Consider the following 17,833-nt stretch of genomic DNA (forward strand, 5'->3'; position numbering starts at 1 on the left):
TTATCATGATCTTTGGCTGTTGCAAACTAAAAGAAATTCAAGAGTGACTTCTAGCCACTGTTGCAAGTACACTCTTGGAGAGTTGTATTTTGTGTGTCATGTGGCTAGTAGTCCAGTCAGATAATACAATGATTGCAGAATGCCAGAATGAATGTTTTAAATACTACCAATAGCATTCATCTTGAATCTTCATTATCTTTGGTAGGCCAAGTTTGAGTGGCCTATAATAATGACTTAGAGGTTGTGAATGCATATAAATGTCTGGGTAGCACAGGTTAAGGTTTTGGCTAATTTAGTTGTTTTGTTGTTGACCTAAATTATGTGGAAATAATAGAAAAATAAGACAAAATTTTAAACTGGACCTTACTTAGCTATGACAGAAAAAAGGATTCAATACTGGGGAGGGTTTTTTGGGGATATTATAAAATAAACTATTCCTTTTCCGTGAGATTTGAGAAATGCTGCATTTAATCAGCCTGGAACAGATCCACAGAAATTTTTATTTATTTCTTCTTGAGGCTTGTTATCTTTGATGTTCTAAGTATGTTATGACTTTAAGACTAGTTATTAGACTTATTGAATTTAATACTTGGCCTTTATTATGGTTTTCTGTAAAGGTTTCTCTACAAGTCATTTTGCAATTAACTTTTCATGTAAAAGCAAATGGCACAATACATGTGACCTACTTTGCAATGTTTCAAAAGAAAATCCAATTTCTAATAGGCAGTGTTCATTAAGTATTATTTGCCATTCCTTTTCTTTTAACTGAATTTAAAAAAATCAAGTAGTACTCAGTGTAGAAGAGGTACGATCCTTTTTCCTCTCTTTCAAGTAATCTAGTACCTCTTAGGTCTGTGATTTTTTTAAAATAGTTTTGGGGTTTTTTTTGTATCTAAGTTAACATTATAAATAAAAGGTTTTGATGCTGAGCTTTGCACCATGGTTTGCTAATTATATCACATGCCATCACAGCAATTTTTGAATGCCCTCAGTAGCTATTCTTAAGGATCTTGTATTTGGCTTAACTGTTTTGCTTTCCTGTCCTAAAGCTAGTAGTACTTTTTGACTGCTGTTTCTATCTCAATATCTGGTTGTTTGGGATTTATTTTTTTTGCTTGTGTGCCCTTGCCATTGTCTCTGAAGGTATCTCGTAACCTTTTTCTCTCATTTTTTTTACTATGCAATTACAATTTGCCACACCTTGCAACATGTTCTTGGATTTTCCAACTTCTCAAAGTTGAATGTTGGTTTTTTTACCTCAACATTTTACTTTGTCTTTCCTTTCTTAAAATTGCTGTATGAGCTTGTTTTATCAATGTTTAACAAACATCAGTTTGTTAGTTTGGGTGGGGAGTGTACTTTTGAAGTCTGTCTCCCAAGTATCCCCACTTCAGCATGCTTTGGTTCGCATGGCAGAGGAGTCTTGGTGTGAGTGAATTTGATTCCTTCTAGATCAAAATATCCTGGAAGAGATGCTCCAGCAGTGCACCAAACGTGTTCTAGTCACTCACAGGCAACCAGTCCATGGCATGAGGTGTTACAGTCGCGGCTAACTAACTCCAGCTAGAAATGCATACCGTGTGTACGTTAGGCCCTCAGGATCAACTTTCTTGTTTCACAAGTGCACTGCACTCTGGCTGCATTGCTTGCTGATGCAGCTGTGGCCTGTGAACTTTGCTGTATGAGCGCTGAGCTGAAGCCACTAGTTGTTATTTAAAGTGTTCTTTTTGTTCACAGCCAGTTCTTCACTAAGAAAGGAGACATTTGGTCCAGTTTGGCCCATACTTTAGTTATATTTTTTTCTGCAGGAAGTTTTTGTCTTAGTATTTCAAACCTCTTTGTGTATGCAAGTGTGAATGTTTATTGCTGTAGTTGCTTACTATCAAATATGTGCACCTTGCTCAAAGTATGTGTGAGTGTACAATATTTTGGGGTGATATTTTTGATATGTTTTGTGATGGTCTACAGTAACTGCCTGCTGTAATTTTTCTTCTCATGCCTTCTGTATGTATTCAAAAAATCATAAATACTTTGTGATTTACAGACGTGAATGCTACTTTTGATATTTAGTGTCTACCCTGCATATCTTCTTTCTCATTTCTACCATCTAGATTTGGCCCCAGTATAGACAACTAGCAGATTCAGTTTATAAGGTTTGTTTGAGTTTTGTCTAGATTAAGTCAACAATGCAATTTATCGCAGTAAAAGCTATTTTGTTTTCAATTCTTTACTCTCAAGTTGAAAAAGCTTGAAAACCCCTTATGTGTAAGAATCCAGACATTCCTTTCCTTGAAACCGTCCTAAAATTCAATCCAAGTCCAGACTACTGCACTAAACAAGCAGATACTTGCCGATGGGTTGGTAAGTATGAGTAGAATATTCTGTTGTGAGCTGGATGGATTAGGTCAACTAATACCTTTTCTTGTTCCAAGGGCCAATCAGCTATACCTAATGTTGATGAACATCTAATCTGTTCTTCAAAACATCTAGGGATGGATGCTCCAGTGCTTAACTGTCCTTAAGATTGTAAAGGGCTTTTTTTTCCCAAATATTTAGCCTAAATCTCCTGTTTCTCAAATTCATTAATACTTTCCATTTCTGCAGCAGCATGGAGAGGTAGTTTATTCTTTTCCTCTTAAAGCAATGACTGGAAGCCTGGTGTCATGTCCCTACCTTAGTTGCCTTCTTTTTGGAATATACAAATCCAAATCTCAATCTTTCTTCATAGATTATGATTTTTTTTGTTTAGATCTCACTCTTCCCAAGAGTCTCTTTAGTTCATCACATTTCTTGTGTGATGTGTGAAAGTTGACAAAGAAGGTTTTAATGGAAATATTTGGTAATGTGTGGTATCTCTAAAGTAGGCGTAATAGAGCAGGAAGGATTATTTCTACATCTTACCTATTCATATGGTGTATACAAGTGTGCAGCTAGTGCTTAGGGCAGTGCATTATAATTTTAACATTGGAATCTTACCTGAAGTTCATCTCTTTCTATATACCTGCTGCTACCTAGCCACTCATTTCTGACCTTTTACTATTGTAACTGATGGTATGAAACTGCACTTGCTGTTTTACATTGAACCAGGGATTGATCTGCTTGTATGATGCGTGTTTGGGGGGGAGGAGGGGAGTGGAAAACCCTATATCTGATTTAAATAAAAGGGTATTCCTTCTTCTGTAAAGGTAGGTCTTTTAGCTACAAGGATAGAAAAACTGAAAGCTTTTAGAACTTCTTCCTCTGCTATTTGTCGCAAGTGAAAGTCTGGTTTTATACGTGAAAAGTCATACTTTTTATTGACATGTAATATACTTTTACAGTTGTTACTGTGCAGGTATTTTGGGGAGTCTCTAAAACTTTTGAGGACTTAAAAGGAGTTTTCAGTTGTTGTTTGACTTTCTTGGCAAAACAATATAGTGTTGTAAACTTTTAGAGCCAGATAGCACAGTATCTTGGTGTCTTTAATAACCTTTTATTCTTACATTTTAGATGCTGGCATCACCATCAACATCAGGTCAGCTGTCTCAGTTTGGGGCAAGTTTATACGGGCAACAAAGTAAGAATTCTTTTTATTGATGATATGTTTATTTTATGCTAAATATGTTGTAGTTTCATGCTCTTTGGATAAAGAACATGCATATGGCTTTGTTTTCTGGTGATTGTAAAAAAGACAGCATGTCTCCTTATTTGTGTGTTTGGGGTTTTTTTTAAGATACATTTGTGCTTTGCTTAGTATGCATTTTTGCAGTGTTTACTATGCAAAGTGTCATATGTTGACACTGTATAGCTGTTAAAAATCCAAATATAATCATCCTATAACGAATGTCTGTGATTTAACTGTGACTCTCTGAAGGAAAATCTAAGGAAAGTGAGCTGGGCCAAAATGAGCCTAGCTCAGAAAAATATGTAAGGAATAGAAGGAAATTATACCTTAAATTGTAACTGTTATTTCATGCTCTACACGAGCAATTGAATCTTGTGTACATGCTTGGCAACTCGCATTTGGCAAAGAACTATGCCAGTAAGATTATTATTGCCTTCTGCACCACTGTTTGGGTTTTTTTGTCCTCATACCTTGAAGATTTTTTTTCTGTACCTGCCATTCTTGTGTATACTGTTGCAATAGAAGACCTATGGGAGCAACAGTCACAGTATGTAACGCTAGCCACCTAACTGAAGGGCCAGCGTTGAGAACTGAACCTCCTTGTAGCTGAGGGGTGCATCCAGAAAGTGACTCAGAGTATCTTAAGTTAGATACAGTTACACAAGTAAAACAGGTTTGTGAACATCTCTCTTTTATCACTATATGCTTTTGAATGCTTGCAACTTTCTTACCAAGTGCATCTGACTTGGATTCTAAGAAAAAGTGTCTTCGGAGTACTTTAGAGAGTCTGGAGTTTTTTATCTGGACAAACTAAGAGCTTTGTCTGCTAGGTGCTTGGCCTTTACAACTTCTTTTGGCTTTCTTCAAATAGTTTAAAAAATACAGTGGGGTTTTTTTTGTTTTGTTTTTGGTTTGGTTTTGGGGGGTTTTTTTTACTATCTCAGTGGCTGTTCATGAGTGCCCATGTAATATAAACTGACATTTGATTATGCTACTGAGATTTATATGAGCAGTTTCTGGCCAGTCTGAGAGTCGTGTTTGGCTCTTGACTTTTTGGGTCCTGAATCTGGCACTATTGCGCCTTTCAGATGTAACTGTGTAAAGACACTGAAGTAGTTTATTCAGTCTGTTTATCACAGTTATTTGTTGTTTATTTTTAAGGTTAACTTTTTTTCCTCAACTTTGTTGTTCCTTCAGTTGGTTGTGGTGCCTAGGACATAATCTCTCTAACATGGAGACATGCATGGCTAAAAACTAGAAAGTAAATATTATCGGGGTTCAGTTTCTACCAAATATTGAGAAAAAGGGGGAAGAAACTTCTGTGTTGAAGTCAATGCTTACAATTAAAATACTTCTAGGAAAAACAAAGCTGATAATACCTATGTGCTTTTAGATTGGTAGCTATCATTAAGCAAGATGTCATGCTATAGTTAATATAACTAACTATTAGGCAGGAAATCGGCCACTTCATTGATCAGCCTCCAATACAGCCCATGCAGATCTCTTGTCTCAGTTAAAAAGTGGAAAAAGGAAGCATAAGAAAAGAGTTTGGGTTTGGTTGGGGGGGTTTTTCCCCCCTTTATGGTTAATGTTTCAACTGCCCCTCCTTGCCAGCCACAGAAGTATGGTTCTACTTCACTGTAGAACCATACTGTAAAAATTCTGGTTTAAAGAAAGCCAACAACAAGAAATAACCATCAGTGTAAAACTGGCTTTGTTGAAACAAATGTTTGCACAAAATTAACCTGAATATTGTAATCATGTTTTTCAGTGTACTGTATCTAGTTTGGAAGTGTATGTATTTTTTCTTTACCTTTTTTTTTTTTTTTAATTCCACATAATTGTTAATCAGCGTGAAATATTATTTATAATATATATTTATGCTCATTGAAATTATTCTGATGCAGCAAATTGCCAAAATATTTACAGTGAACACCTTGATATAATCAGCATTTAATGAAGTCTTAGGAGGCTTGTTATAGCAAGTCACGCTACCTCTTAATCTGAATGTATAGATCTGAAGTGTTATCAAAACTGTTATTGCAAACTTGGATTGCAAATTGTAGGGTAAGACACAGACAGAAAGCAGTTCTTAAAGTGAGAGTGCTAAATGACTGGGAGGTTTCTTTAGACCTTGTCCATTGTAATAACCTGAGCGTATGCTATGTCCGTTCTTTGCATTCTGAATATTTAATCACGCTATACACTGGCATATTCAGCTCTTCTGCAGGAGTGATCCACCATGGGAGAGTGTTGATTCATCATAATTTTTCTTTTGTTTGGTCTGCAAGATAAGGTTTTAAGTTCTGTGAGTCTACCTCAGCAGCCTTATGCCAAAGCAATAGGGACCGTTACTTATAGCTATCACATTTTATATGCTAAGGTTGGTCTATTGATGTGTTGCACTAAATGACTTTTTCTTGTCTTTGAACGTCATTCCGAAACTTCATAAGCACAGAAAAGTGTTGCAGGAGTGATGAGAAACTTCATAAAGTTTTCAGACATTTTGAGAAAGGGCAGCAACTGGTTATCTTTTGCTGTTCTGAGTTAAAGTAATTTTGTTCTTTACTTCACTGAAGTGCTTACTTTATTCTGTCACACCCAATTGTTTGCATAGAAAATACCTTTGATCACAATGTTAAAAATCTTCTGTATATTTTTACATGCTAATAGAGGGCAGTTAAAATTCTGCTTGCTTGCTTTTCCCAAAAGATGGAACTTGACTTGATCGTGGCCACTGAAGTTCTGTTATCAAAAAGAAGCAACTTAAACTTCACAGAGAACTGGCCTAAAATGTTGCTTTTGTTGTCCTAAAAGCAACGTTATTCTTAACTAAATATTCATAACTTTCTTTTTTTATTAAAGGTTTGCTTAATTTTTAGCAAGACAGATCACTGTTCTAAATACTCACCAAACATATACCAGTTTGTTCAGAAGTAATTAACGTGTTTCTTGAGTGCAGCTACTAATTTTCTCAAAATGCTGCCTTTTTTGAGATAATTTGTAGATTTTCATGTCCTCATCAAAAACCTCAAAACTGAACCCTTTCTCTACAGTATGCACCTCAAAGGAAACAAAATTTTGTTAGTGACTCAAATACAGAAATTCCCTAAAGAGCCTTCCTAAAGTTTAAAAGAAATGGGGCTAAATTTTAAATAATTGGGCTTCTAATATGCAAAGAAGGACTTAGTTTTTACACTGCACTTTCCTTCAGTCTTTACACTTTTTTGTATGTAGGTTGTCAGCATAAATTGTTTCCATCTACACCTGATGGAGAAGACTTTGTTCCTGATTGCTCTATGTCTCCACCCCTCTGAATTTTTTTTCAATAGGTGCACTAGGCCTTCCAATGAGGGGAATGAGCAACAATACCCCTCAGTTAAATCGCAGCTTATCACAAGGCACTCAGTTACCGAGCCACGTAACGCCAACAACAGGGGTACCAACAATGTCACTTCACACGCCTCCATCTCCGAGCAGGTATTTATTGATAGCCAATATTTCTGCGATTGTGTCTTTCTGCAGAGCTCTTGTTAAATGTTCTGCATATTTTGCCTCAACTACTTTACAGTCTGATTAATTAAAATAAGAAGAAAAGTAGTTTCTATTGACCACTGCCTGTGTTAGGGAAATAATACTGTAGAACAGTAAGGACTTACTGTAAGACAGTATTTGATTTTTGTATGTAAAGGACAATTTGCTGGCAAATTCTGCTTCAGAATGTAAGAGACTGTTTTTTGATTGTTCTGGTAAATGTACGGTTAAAATTTTTGTATGGATGTCATACACTGTATGAGAATATTAAGGTAGCAGGTCTGAAGTGCTCCTTAACTAAAGAGCTGTGACACCTTCTCAAATGCATAATACTTAAGTATTTATCTAAACCTGACCAAGGACTTGATTAGTATGTAATGGGTCATCTGGTATTTCTGAAGAAACCCAAAACTACATTAATTATAGAGAGTAATCCAAACATGCTGTATTGACGCTAAGCACAAATTAAGTTGCAACAGCTCAGAGTGTCCTACATTAGTAATCTAAATGAGTAACCAAATACTATTGTACAGATTCATCTCTGTGGATGGTTTTTCTCTTTCAGGGGGATATTGCCTATGAATCCTAGGAATATGATGAACCACTCCCAGGTTGGTCAGGGCATTGGAATTCCCAGCAGGACAAACAGCATGAGCAGTTCAGGGTTAGGCAGCCCCAACAGAAGCTCTCCAAGCATAATATGTATGCCAAAGCAGCAACCCTCTCGACAACCTTTTACTGTGAACAGGTAAGGCTGTTTAGTTGGACCATCCCTGTACAGCCATGGAGATGCTTAAATGCCGCTCTGGAAATCTAATTTTTATCCTTTAGAATAAAGCTCAAAAGCCGCTTCGTGTGTTCTCATCTCCTGGCAATAAACTTTGAAGCTGCTTTTAATATTCACGCAAGCTTTTTGATGCCTTAAGCTAAATTCTGTTTCTGACTATTGAATTTCTACTGCTGCTTCTTTAAAATATGTGATGTTTCTCATGTGTTCACAAGTTTGTTTTTGAAACATATCTTGACTTTTGGGTATATGCATCCATTTTAAGACTATTCATCTATGAGTTTGGGAAGAAGTAAGGCAAGATTTAAAAACACAATACTTATTCTGGAAGAATAGTTAACTGATGCAGAGACAGTAGGGACTTAGTATTTTCTTCTTTAAATTCAGGAATAATACAGAGAACAGTGGTTTGCCATTCGTTTAAGGATTTGGTGCTCATTTGGATGTCAAAAGCTTCTCAATCACTTCTGCTCTTTTTCTACCACTGGGCAAGATTCTAATATCATAAATCATTAGGCTTTAACTGTGGTTTGGTGCTGTGTTTATGCTTAGTTCATGCTGATAAACTTGTAGTAAAAAGTGTGTTTGATTCTAATTATTTAATGTGTGTAGTCACAGCTTCGCACAGCTGACTGCTTTCCAGGCTTCATTCCACAACCTCACTGTCTCTGTGCTCCCAGTTTCATCCTTTTTTTCCCTTCAGGACCTTCCTTAGGGGACTGACTCTTAGACAGAGCACAAACAAACTCATGGCAGTCAGGTGCCACCTGTAACCTGACCTAGTATTTTACAAAATGGATAAAGGAAGGCAAAAACTAATGTCACGGTCATCTGAAAACTGGTCAGGCTATTTACTTCTGTAGTTTCGCACTCATAGAGGCGTAAAAATGCTTTTCTCAATCACAGCAATAGAGACTTGGTAGTAGCGGTTTATGTTCTTGGAGTGTGAGAAGTCTTTGTATCTTGCCCCTGATTACATAGAACTTGTCTTTTCTCTCCTGTGATGTATGGTGGCATGTAAAAGCAATGATAATTTTAAAAGATAATTTTAGATTTTAGAGTATTTTTGAAACTTGAGCATCACAAAAGGTTGAAATAGTAATATACTTAAAAACTGTACATGCAGAGGACAATGATTTTTGGAGATTGATGTATGTATAGAAAGTAAGTGTTTATGGTTCAGCTGTAGGGTAGATAATTAAATCCCTGTCTGTAGGAGCATTTGAATTAAAATCCTCATCTTTCACTGTTTGCATTGTATATCTCATTTTCAAGAAGCTACAATTTTTACAAGTTGAGAAGGAAATATCACTGTAATAATGACAAGTTCTTATTCCATAGTTTATTAGCCTACAGAAGTATAGTAGTGGTACATATCCAATTGTTAATTGATATATTTAACAAAATTTTGAATTTATAGTTGGGAAAAGAAATTTATAGTGTTTCCTTGACAGGTGCATGAGTTATGTGACTTCTAAGAACTGTTTTCTGAATGGTTGCCTCAGTTGGAGGAATGAAAGTTTTTAGGTTTTTGAACCTAAAATCTACTTCACTTTCTTAGTTACATTGGTAAAACAGGTTACAAACAATTGTAGAGGAGTATGCATTTTGTGGCCTAATCCCTTTCCTATCCCTGAAATTCCTAACATGGTTATTTCTAATTACTTTAAAAGCAAACAAAAAAACCCTTGCATGAGAAATACTGTCTGTCACCAGGCTAGATTATATGCCCTCAAGACCAAGTTGTCTCCTGTTGGTGCTCTCACCAGGTCTAGAATTCATAGATGATACCAGGAATGTGTTCAGATGTGTGAGGTGTCAAAGATCTGGATGCCTTTCAGATACACTACCTTGGGGAAGCAAAGCAGGACAGGACCGGCCTTGGCTAACTATTCCCTTTCTTGATGTCTCAATCCAAAATGAAGCATTTAGGGCTATTTCAGATTGGAATGAAATGCTTCAGAATTGTAACTGTGGAAAAAGTCCACGTAGGTAAAATTTCCACTAGGAAGATGTTTGATGTTTTTATTTACGGAAACTTCTAAAACATCAGCTTCCATCCTGTTACAGGGGAAAAATGAACGTTGTGATTTCCTACAGGGCAAAAATTCAGAATTTCACTCAGCTGGGGCCTACCTTTGGGCTTCTCAACATCTCCATCTTGCACAGAATGAAGCGGATCGTTTGTGAGGGTGTCTTTCCAACCACAGTAGTTCTAGATGATATTTAGATGTCTTCAAGCATTTTTGCCTGACTGTATGAAACTTTAATTTAGCTGGTGTCCTTGTGTGGCAGAGACCGTCCCTGGGCTCGTACTAGTGCCGTATGTACATGGTGATGATTGCACACCATAACTGTTCAGCTTATAACCGAATCATGATCAACTTGATCACTTCCATGATCCAGCTTCCCACCTGCAAATGAATGGATTGCAGTCTGACTTTTCACTATTGCATTTACTGCTGCTTCACTTTTCACTCTGAAATTACTAACGATCGTGTTTGTCATAACTTGTTGGTTGACAGGTGTCTTAAGACATAGCGGCTATTAAAAAATGAAGTTATTTTGAAGTCATTCCAGTTGTCTTGATTGAACGGTGCCGCCTGCTGCTGCTCAGAGTTTTCAGAAGTATAAAGGAAAATAATTAAAAACTGAGTTTAGGCTAACGTGGTCTGCTTAAGCTTAAAACAATTTAGGTGTCTTAGGTTTTTTTTCCCCTTAATGCCTTCCACTGGAAGTTACAAAGTATGTATACCCTTTTGTCTGACTTCCCGGATTTTTTTCACAGTATGTCTGGATTTGGGATGAACAGAAATCAGGCATTTGGAATGAATAACTCCTTATCAAGTAACATTTTTAATGGAACAGGTGAGTTTACGATGATTAATGTTGATCTTGAAGTACAGTAGAGAGATTTTTTTGACTAAGTAAATCTAATTGAAAATACTTTTTTCTGTTGGAGTGCAACTTTGTTATAATTTTAAGTTGTTCCATAGAAACACTGCTCCAGGAGCCCTGCTATGAAAGTGTTACTACCTCATAACAGTGGATTTTAATACTTTTGAAGACAAAGTGAAAGTGTTCTGTAGAATGCTCACTGCACATCACATGACTATAGATTATACCTAGTCGGTTAGAAATGCAAAATAGCTTATGGAATTGAAAAGGGGATCAGAGAAGAAAAGATTTATCCATTTTCTACAAAAACATTATATAGGGTAAGAACAGTGGGAAAGATTTTTTGATATCTCCAACTCCTTTTGAGCAGCTGGTATATAATGTGATTCTTTCAGTCAGTTGTTTCAGTTGTGATTTTTCTCTGGGAATTACTTCTTCACCTGAATTTAGTGAACTAGAGTAGGGAAAATATCCTTCTGCATAAACGCCTTAGGTTTGTCCGTGATGGTGTTTCTGTAGGTAGCCGTGTATGTGAAGCAACTTGAGGTGCTAGTGACATCACAGAGTGTAAGGGTTTGGGCATCCCCTCGGACCTTATGACATCTTCATAGAGCCACGGCTCTGACCTCGCCTATGTAGTATTTTCTGCAGCAAAAGAAAAAGTGTTCCCATGTAACTTGCGCTGCATTGGCTCTACAACTGCTTCAGCTTTATCTCGCCTTATCTAAGGACAAAAGAGCTCCTTGATGTTGCTGCTGATATGGGTTATTATCTTCTCTCAAATTTCTTCTTGATAGCTCCTTAAATTTTAAAAAGGCTACCTATCCTAGCCTGTATTTTACGCATGCATTCTTTAATTCAAAATGAGTGGACTTCATTACTAAGTACTGTTGTCTAGCTGTTGTTTAAAAACAAACCCCAAACATCTTGATGCTCTTTAGGCTAGCCTCCTAACACAGAGGCTGTAGTTATTTGTAATAATTATAATGAGTAAAAAGATCAACTTGAAGAAAGAAATTATGTTCTACATTTATTTTGCACATAATGAAATCTGTGAGTAAAAAATGTAAGGGAATTTAAAATACCTGTTTTTATTGTAGATGGAAGTGAAAATGTGACAGGACTGGACCTCTCAGATTTTCCAGCACTAGCAGACAGAAACAGAAGGGAAGGAAGTGGCAATCCAACTCCATTAATAAACCCTTTAGCTGGAAGGGCACCCTATGGTAAGACTATACTTTTGAAAGCTCTTTCAATGAAATCAGTGTTTGCTTGATTCACCTTTTGCTGTTCATAAGACAATAGGTAGTCTTTTAAAAAATGCCAGACACTTGAGCTCCTAAGTCTCATTTTTTAAAATAAATATTCAGTATGTCTGTGATTGGAGATTACCCTCAGGCTTTTGTAACTCTTAGAACTCATCTGCTTTAGTTTCACTGTCAATAGAGGTTGTTGGGGCTTTCAGTCTGTATAGTATGATTACTCTGAAGCTGCTCACTCATTTCTTAGGCAATAGGTTGTTTTCTAACTGTACATATGCAAGAACTGTCAATGTCTGAGTAGTAAATTTTAGAAATAATATTTGATTACTAGAAGTGGTGTTGTGTAAAAAGTCAGCAGCTGTAAATATACTATATATTTTCTCTGTGTATTGGTAGTACTAGCTGTAGTACTGTTCACTGTCTTTTATGATGACCATCAGATTTCAAAAAATAGCCTGTAAGCATCAACTATTATCAGTCAGATTCCAAGTCTGTGTCTTACATAATTCTCGCTGAACAGCTTAAAAAATAATAAAAAGGAAAACTTTAAGGTGGATACAAATCTTATTTGGGTCTGGAAAAAATTCAAGTAAGCTTAGCATGAGCCACAATACATTTTTTTTTATTACTTTAGTAGATTTTGTCATGCATGTTGCATCAGCTACTCTGAAAAGTTGCTTTTATAACCTGAAGTTATTTTTGTGACACTTGTCAAATTTCCAACCAAAAATAACCCAGAGTTTTCTAACTATAAAAACCTAGTGTTTTCCAAAGATATCTCCAACTTTAATTGGAGAGAAATAATAGATACCACATTATCAGGAGAAAGTAGCCTTGTGGGTTGGGCGTAGCCAGGGCCCTTTGCTTAAGATAGCTGTGAGAAAGAGCTACACGAGTTAAACTGAAGTGCTTCTAAACACAGGGAAAAGTCACTTCCCCAAATAAAGGCACCGAAAAGCCACACTGAGAGTGGAGAGATAATACAGCTTGTGGTTTACATGAGATGCTGTCTGTCTCAAAGAGAAGCCATTACATGGAAAATTGATAGAAGGTAGGAAGGAGATCCACACAGATGTACTTCCAGCATGGAGCTGGAGTTCAACATTCAGCAGCACTGCTGCATTAAAAAACCCTCTAATTGCTCCTGTGCTTACACCATTTCCCTGTTTTGGTGTTAGCATCGGTGTTTGCATGACTGTGTGGTGAACCAGGAAAGAAATTTCTCTGTCTGAAGAGTCATCTTGAGCAGCTGCTTAATGCAGGGGGATGGGTGTGCTGGTAGAAATAATCAAGAAATGGGGATATGAGATGCACTGTACACTGTCTCCAGCAATAATAAGTGGAGAGCACTTTTCATTGTGGTCAAGAATAAGAAGGTTTGAAACTGAGCAGAGACATACTTTCTTCATGCTTAGCTTATTCAGGAAAATTAGACTTCAAATAACTTTTAGATAGAATGAGAATATGCAACAGTTAATTCATTATCAATTTCATTCATCCAGCGGAAGGAATTGTAATAACCCTGGATGAAAAGGGTGAACAACAGAAACAAGATCAACTCAGTGCGGTTTTTTCCTTAAAGAAAGGACCTTTGATCTCCAACTTCAGAATACTAGAGAAAGTCATAGTCATCTAACTGAACCATTTTAGATCCTAAAAACATCTATTAAGAATCTTTATTAAAAATAGGCCCTAGACTTCCTTCTGTCTTCTCTTTCTCTAGTGCAGTGTTGTTTGCAACCAAGTCACTGTATTACTTCTCCATCTCTCAGCAAAGAACATTTGCCCTTGGGTGTGTGGTGTGGGGGCTTTTCTTTGGTTGATTTTTTTTGTTTGTTTGTTTGCTTTTGTTTTGGGGTTTGTTTTTTTTAACTGGCATTAAAAAAAAAAGAATGTTGCTTTTCAGTAGTCGGAATCCATGTTCCAATGTGACTGGCCTACTTTTTTTAAATTAGGGTCAAAGCACTGAGAGTTGCAGGCTAAATGCTTTCAGTTTTCATACTGAAAGTAGGAGTCGGTCTTATGTCACAGGCAAGTATTTCATTGGTGATTATGTTCTGTTGCAAGTTAGCTGAGCACCTTTTAAGAATACTTGCTTCTAAAGAGATCATGCTAAGAAATTCTTCATGCAATTAGGGGATGGAGGAATAATGTATTATAATCTTAAAAGCAGTACATCCTTCCTTCATCAGTGGATTTCCTTAAATACCGCTTTAATAATGCCTGTGAAGATTATTTGATCATTTAGATGTGCAAAACAGGTGCTGTTCCTGGTAAAAGTACTGGGCTTCGTTCTTAAAGCAGTGGATGTGTCTATGAATTTAACCCGGAGTGTTTCTCAGCTCACACTTAAATAAGAGGCTTTAGTCTAATATGTGTGGATGTTTTACATGAATATGCTTTGTTTTGGTTTACCTGGTTTTTTTGAAAGTCATTTCTGCTGTACAGCTTGCACATAATGAAAATGGACAGTAAGCAAGATCAACAGCAGAAAATTCTTTACTTAGCAGTCATTTAATGTTATTCCTGCTTTCATTTTGATGATAGTTGGAATGGTAACAAAACCAGCAAGTGAGCAGTCCCAGGACTTTTCAATACACAATGAAGATTTTCCAGCATTACCAGGCTCCAGCTACAAAGACCCAACATCAAGTAATGATGACAATAAATCTGTAAGTAAACCTTAAATCTTCTTTTTATTTTGAGTGTTTGTGGTTCTTCTGATGATTATATTTTAAAATGGGCAGTGACTATATTTGTAATATAAGATTTTCAAATTTGCCCCTCTAAATTAATGAGAAATTTTGCATAATCAGCATTTCATGTGTAACTACTTAAATTTAATTTCTCAGGAAGTTTTTTGGTCCCAACAGTCACTGCGACCTTGCTTTCTTAATTTCATGTGACTTTTGTGTATCCTTTTGTATTTGGGGGAGGGACCAGGGAGGAATTTGCAAGAACATCTCAAAATTTATTTTTGAGAGTTGATATGTATTTTTCAAGTTTTGCAATTTGTAACTTCTTTTTCTACCAATTCTAGCTTATTTTTTGCTGTTGGTGCCTCTCATCAGTAGTAGTAATTTACACATTATAACAGCTTTCTTGAAAGCTGTCAAATCCTTTAAAAGTTAGGTGGTACAGTATCACTTCAGGGTAAAATTCTCGACGGGGAAATGAAATCACAAGGAAGAAGCTCTTTTAATAAAGACCATTGCATACATGGGTATATTGTAGACTAGTGGGATATGCTGTATCTTACGTATTGTTGTAATTACCATGCATTAGATATATAGCTTAAATCATAAGATGATGGGGTTTTTTTCATTGTTTACTCTGAAAGATTTGTAATAAAAATGGGGTTTTATTACAAATGAAGGGTGAATAAAATTTGGATGGCAGAGAAAAGTTTCCTACAGTATTTGACAAAATGTTTTAGTTTCTGTTTGGTTTATTACTTATAATTGGGAAAAAAAAAATATGTTAATCAAGGTGGCATAAATACTGATGAGGAAGTAGTAGACGTGACTACAATCTCATGTGAAAACTGAAAAATGCAACTGTTCAAAAAAGGGATGGGGGGAAGCCTAGCACCCAAATGTTGTGGCCATGTTTATCGTGTGGAAAATGTTCTGATACAGTTAGCATTGAATGCAGTAAGGAAGAAGGCAGTAAAAGTAATTGCATTGTGTTATTGCAGACTTGTTTTAAAAAGAGTAAGAAATAGTAGTTGTGGAAGATATCTTTTGTCAGTATATGGGCTCGTGGAGCGCAATCACAGTTTTCTTGCCAGACGTAGTGTTTATATCTCTTTCCTGATAGTTGCAAATGTGCCAGCTGTATGTTGCTTGCACCTGAAATTGGTTTGAGTTATTGTTATCTGTTGCTGTGTCATGGAGTGTTACGTGAGAGCAAGACTGTATGGAAAAAATATATGATGTGATGAGTCCAAAATATCCTCTAGTCACAGGCACTTGGGATATACATTGTGTACTGAAACTCAGGTGTAAAATATTTTCTTATCCTTTTAGAATGCAAGCTGTTAGCTCATTAATAGCTCTTATTGTATGACAGGTATACTTTAGGAAGTGGTAAATATTACATAAGGTTTGTCAATAGAACTCGAGAGCTTCAGCTTGGTTCCATTTTAATGCCTAATTTATTAGAGTTGCCATACTGGTTTAGATCGCTTGACTGAAAGGTATGGTCAAGAAGTTTTTCCATTGTGGTTTGTTTCCATCATACCAACTCAGCAAATTATTTTTTATAGAATTTGAGTACATCAGGCAAAACATCATCCAGCACAGATGGGCCCAAGTTTCCTGGAGATAAAAGTTCAACTACGCAAAACAACAACCAGCAGAAAAAAGGGATCCAGGTGTTACCTGATGGTATGTGTCATTCCACTTTTTTTTCTTTAAAAGTTTTGACAGTCATTTAGGTCACCTTGTTGATTCTTCCACGTCTTGAAAGAAGAAAATTAATTTGTTCTTCTTGCCCAGGTCGGGTTACCAACATTCCTCAAGGGATGGTGACGGACCAGTTTGGAATGATTGGCTTGTTAACATTCATCAGGGCAGCAGAGACAGATCCAGGAATGGTACATCTTGCATTAGGAAGTGATTTAACAACACTAGGTCTCAATCTCAACTCGCCTGAGTAAGTTTCTGGTTTTTAGTACTATCTTCGGTTTCGGTTTTGTTATGCTGTCGTTTATAACAAGCTTACTTAGCTCACACGACTAACAAACCCACAAGATATTTTGCCAAATAAAATTTGAAAATGTAATGGCAGTAAAAGAAAATTTTCATAAACAAGTGAAATTGTGCTTCAAGGCATACTGAGATCTTGTTATGCAAACTTTCAATAAAAGTAGTGGCTTTGCTTATTCTCCCAACTTCTGTAGGACTTCCTTCAAGGAATTGACACTGTATTGCTAATAAATTTCATGTATATGTTATTTTTCAAATAATAATATTCCTTGAAGATATCTATGCTTAACTCTCAGCAATTTAGGGGGTAAATTTGATTTATATTAGTGTAATGATGAACAGAGCATCTGCAGTGCTACCCGGCACCAAAGATTAATTTAAATGAAAATGCAGTTTTATAGTTAACTTCTAGTCATTCAGTTCACCTAAGTTCAGTCATCTAGGCTTCCTGTAGACACAGTGGGGAGAAAAGCAGTTAGGGACTGCACTAATGGTGAGATAAGTGCTTAAGATAGGCGAGATGAATCACCAGCCCAGAGTGCCTCTCTTTCTCTACTAGTTACAGAAGGAACCTAGATCAGTTTGGACAAAAGCAGTATCTTCTAGGTGACTGTAATTGTGAGAGAAATTTGATTTCTGGTACTCTCTTTCAGCTGAGAATCTCCCATCATTTTGTTTCAGCAGAGATTTATGTAGTGTTAGCCCTGTTGACAGCATAGTATATGTATTTAAGGTTTGCACATAATAGATTAACAAAACAAAGACCAAACAGCATACACGTGCACAGTTTCCATGTTTCACAAATTTATATGCAGCTGCATATAATCAGGGAAGTTTGATGAATGTGGATGTCGAGGTGTGAGGGAAAGCATAAGAAAAGTGGCTCCTGATTTTTCTGTCTTGAAATAATTGGCATGAATTTACACATCTCTTTCTAGAGATGTAACTCTTTAGAAATTACCACTTCCAGAAATTTGTTCTATAGAGCTTGCATCAAAAGTTAGTCAAATTGTTATGCCATTGGCACTTCTAGAAATAT

The 17,833-nt window shown here is 36.3% G+C and overlaps 1 protein-coding gene across 6 annotated transcripts in view; it reads left to right on the forward strand.

Annotated features, from left to right (window-relative positions):
* The window catches only part of CNOT2 (CCR4-NOT transcription complex subunit 2), a 94,375-nt gene that overhangs the window by 63,863 nt on the left and 12,679 nt on the right, over positions 1-17,833 (forward strand). For all 6 annotated transcript variants that reach the window (XM_049792019.1, XM_049792023.1, XM_049792022.1 and 3 more), the window contains 8 exons: positions 3,490-3,556; positions 6,937-7,084; positions 7,704-7,886; positions 10,714-10,793; positions 11,924-12,049; positions 14,633-14,757; positions 16,353-16,473; positions 16,585-16,741. In XM_049792019.1, coding sequence (XP_049647976.1) covers positions 3,490-3,556; positions 6,937-7,084; positions 7,704-7,886; positions 10,714-10,793; positions 11,924-12,049; positions 14,633-14,757; positions 16,353-16,473; positions 16,585-16,741 — 1,007 coding nt within the window. The remainder of the gene's footprint in view (positions 1-3,489; positions 3,557-6,936; positions 7,085-7,703; positions 7,887-10,713; positions 10,794-11,923; positions 12,050-14,632; positions 14,758-16,352; positions 16,474-16,584; positions 16,742-17,833) is intronic.

The sequence above is a fragment of the Accipiter gentilis genome, chromosome 34, assembly GCF_929443795.1.
Source record: "Accipiter gentilis chromosome 34, bAccGen1.1, whole genome shotgun sequence".
Lineage (NCBI taxonomy): Eukaryota > Metazoa > Chordata > Aves > Accipitriformes > Accipitridae > Astur > Astur gentilis.